Source organism: Thermobia domestica, chromosome 7, assembly GCF_964235325.1.
Source record: "Thermobia domestica chromosome 7, izTheDome1.hap1.1, whole genome shotgun sequence".
Taxonomy (NCBI): Eukaryota; Metazoa; Arthropoda; class Insecta; order Zygentoma; family Lepismatidae; genus Thermobia; species Thermobia domestica.
The window spans coordinates 259,646,493-259,650,309 of record NC_137460.1 but is presented as its reverse complement, the minus strand read 5'-3'; the positions used below and the strand labels follow the sequence as shown (position 1 = coordinate 259,650,309).

Below are 3,817 nucleotides of genomic sequence, written 5' to 3'. Positions count from 1 at the left end.
ATTTTAGTATTGTATTTCATCATATAGAGGTGAGGCGAATTGCAGATGAGACAGATAAGAAAGAAGTTAAATTGTTTCCAGTTTTCTGTAGTTACACAGTATTGAAATACTGATGAACTTTGGTAAATAATAAATTAAACTTCCTGACGCTACAGCCATGAAAGACTACGACTAGCCACATGGCTCACATTCAACTGGGTGAGGAATGATAGTGCATCGGTTCCCAGGCGCCATTACTTGTGGCTTTCTAGATCACAGTTCGTCACCTCTTAATTCACTAACAATAAGGTTAAACTAGATCTAAATAATACTATTATTTTTAAAGAAAAATAAACACCCACTGTACAATGTGAATGTCTGTATTTGTATTTTCACTAAAGTACAATGACAATTCTAAAGCAAAAGCAATGTTCAGTGGACTGTAATGTATGGCTTGATTCGTACACCACATGAATGCAACCAAATATAATTTCACTGTATTTAATGATTACACCTTCAGTTTGCACACAAAAATAATACACGAGAATAAACATGTTCACAAGGTCTTTAGTTGTAAATGTTTATGATACGATGGCTTATTGTTTGTGCTAAAATGTTTGATCTTCGACCATAATATATGGTCCACCAAGTCAGCAAGTTCTTGCTGCCACCACATTCACACACTATTCACAAAACAATAGAAAAGCGTTAAGCCACCTTAACACTGTTGCCAGCTAAAGGCACACACACTGTTAAACACACAAATAATCCCAAACATACTCCCCCGTGTTGGTCAGCTAAGGTCTGACCAAATAAAACAAAATGATACATATAAAAAACGAAACAAACACAAAACTTGAAGCAATGTTACAACTGTACTCAAATCTCAATTCTAATCCTTGTTATATGGTAATGCAACTAGTTTCTTGATGGAACGTTTATATGTCCCAGTTGTAGTACGAACCGTCACTACACGAACTAAGAAATCCTTTCCTGGGAACACTTTTTCAATGATGCCCAATTTCCACTGCAATGCAGGAACGTTGTCTTCAATCAGCAAAACTACATCTCCGACCTTGAGATTGTGTTGCGGTGAAGTTGTCTTAGAGCGTTGTTGAAGACCATGTAAATAATCTCGGGACCATCTCTTCCAAATGTGTTGTTTTAGTTGTTGTATCTTCTGCCAACGAGATAAGCGGTTGTATGGTAGATCGGTGAGGTTAGGCTCTGGTAAAGCTGCAAGTGCTTCTCCAATTAAAAAATGTCCAGGGGTGAGAACACTGATGTCGTTAGGCTCACTTGATAGCACTGCAAGTGGTCGAGAGTTGAGACAGGCCTCAATCTGTGTGAGTAATGTTACAAACTCTTCATATGTTCAGACTGCACCTTTTGTAATACAAACTAGATGGTATTTCATTGATTTTATACCGGCTTCCCATAGTCCTCCAAAATGCGGCGAATTTGGTGGTATGAAGTGCCTCTGAATTCCTTCGGTCGATGTAAAATCATGAACTTGAGAATTAAAAGGATCTGATGAAAACAGCTGATACAATTCTTTCAATTCGTTGTTGGCTCCAACGAAATTTGTGCCATTGTCGCTGTATATGTTGGGACATCTTACTCGTCTGGCTATGAATCTGCGAAAAGCTGCTATGAATGACTGCGCACTAAGATCTGTTACCAATTCCAGATGTATTGCCTTGGTGGATAAACAAACAAATAACGCAACATATGCCTTACGTACAGATCTATTTCTAACTGCTCCTGATTTTATGTAAAACGCTCCAGCGTAGTCCACGCCTACGTTTAGGAATGGTCTGGCTTGCTGCACACGAGCTGCTGGCAACTGTCCCATAAGTTGTTTTGAACCACTGGCTTTTAACTTGAAACACGTGAAGCAATGATGGATCACTTGTTTTACTACCTGTTTGCACCTGATGATCCAATATTTCTGGCGTAGTGATGATATTAATAATTGGGATCCAGCATGAAGTAATCTCAAGTGTTCTGCTTCAACTATAAGTTTTGTTAAGTGTTGATTTGAAGGCAGAACTATTTGATGTTTGGCGTCAAACGGAAGTTGACTATTCTCCAATCTTCCTCCAACTCGGATCATGCCATCACTATCTAAAAATGGATGTAAATTGTTCAATTTACTTCTTGACGGAACAATGTTTCCATCACGAAGATGCTGTAATTCGATGTGAAATCCAATTTCTTGAGTCCATTTGATGCAAACATGGAGCGCTATATGAAGTTCTTGTACTGAAAGACCTTCTGTTAGTTTGTTTTGCTTGTGTCTGATGTTATGAACAAAACGTCTACAATATGCTATTGTTCTAACTAACCTTGACAATTTTGAGAATCTTGTTATGGTTTGATTGCACCAATTGTCTAAAGTGACTGTCAATGTTATGGTTCCCTTACTCTCTGGAACTTGATCTGGTTGCAATGAATCCTTACTTGTCACTGACCAATTAGATTCTAAACTAGAAAGCCATTGTGGACCGTGCCACCATAATGAATTGTCCTTTATGGAAACTGCATCTATTCCTCTTGAAATCAAATCTCCAGGGTTGTCTGAAGAAGATACATGTTTCCAACAGCTAACGTCAGTTAAGTCTTGAATTTGAGCTACTCTGTTGGCCACGAAAGGTTTCCATTTGTTGCACGGAGAAGCTAGCCATGCCAACACGATTTGGGAGTCGGTCCATAAATGGACGCTACTAATGTTCAATTTTAAAACTGGTAAAATCTTCTGAACTAATTTTGCCAAAACAACTGCTGCGCATAACTCCAGACGTGGGAGAGTGATTTTCTTGACTGGGGCCACACGTGATTTAGCACATAATAACTTAACTGATATTTCTCCTTGTTGATTGATCGATCGCATATAAATACAAGCTCCATATGCTCTTTGAGAAGCATCTGAAAAACCATGGATCTGAATCTCCGCTATGTCTCCTTGAACGAGTACATATCTATCAAATTTAATCTGATTGATTAATGGAAGTTGCTTGTACAATTGAGTCCATTTCTTTGCTAATTCCATTGGTATACTGTCGTCCCATTGAACCTTTTGCCGCCACAATTCTTGCAAAAATATTTTGTATGAAATGACAACTGGTGAAATTATTCCTAATGGATCGAATATAGAGGCAATGATTGAAGCAACCTGGCGTTTAGTAATGCACTCTTGAACCTTCATTGTTGACGTCTTGCTTTCAACGAGAAATATATCCTTGTCTGGATGCCATGACAATCCTAATGCCTTGACGCCTTGGCCTTCGTGGAACTGGATTGGACGCTGCACTTCTCGAAGCTCTGGCGAGATGGATTCCAATAACCTTGGATCATTCGAACTCCATTTCCTAAGTGTAAAACCTCCCTTTCCCAGTAACTCTAACAATTGCTTCTGGACCTCTAGAGCTTGCTGTATGTTACTCATGCCACTACAAACATCGTCAATATAGAAATCTCGACGTAATATTTCTGCTGCTACAGGGTAATTATGCTCTTCTTCGTCTGCTAATTCCTGTAGGCATCTTGTGGCCACAAATGAAGCACATACCGTATCATACGTTAGTGTTTTCAACTCAAAAACTTGAATCGGTTCATTTCTAGATTTTCTCCACAATATACGTTGTAATGGCGTGTCTTCTGGATGAACATTGACCATGCGATACATCTTAGCGATATCTGAGTAAATACTATCGAATGAGTTCTAAAGCGCAAAACGATAGAAAACAAATCTTGCTGTATTGTAGGACCAACTAAGAGAATGTCGTTGAGGCTTTTTCCGCTGTCAGATTTTGCTGAAGCATCAAACACCACACGG

General features: G+C 38.9%; 1 protein-coding gene across 1 annotated transcript; it reads right to left on the bottom strand.

Annotated features, from left to right (window-relative positions):
* Positions 1-1,354: 1,354 nt before the first annotated feature.
* LOC145689691 (uncharacterized) lies at positions 1,355-3,427 on the bottom strand. The gene has a single exon (XM_081763888.1). The coding sequence runs from the start codon at positions 3,425-3,427 to the stop codon at positions 1,355-1,357; it is 2,073 nt and encodes a 690-aa protein (XP_081620014.1).
* Positions 3,428-3,817: the final 390 nt, after the last annotated feature.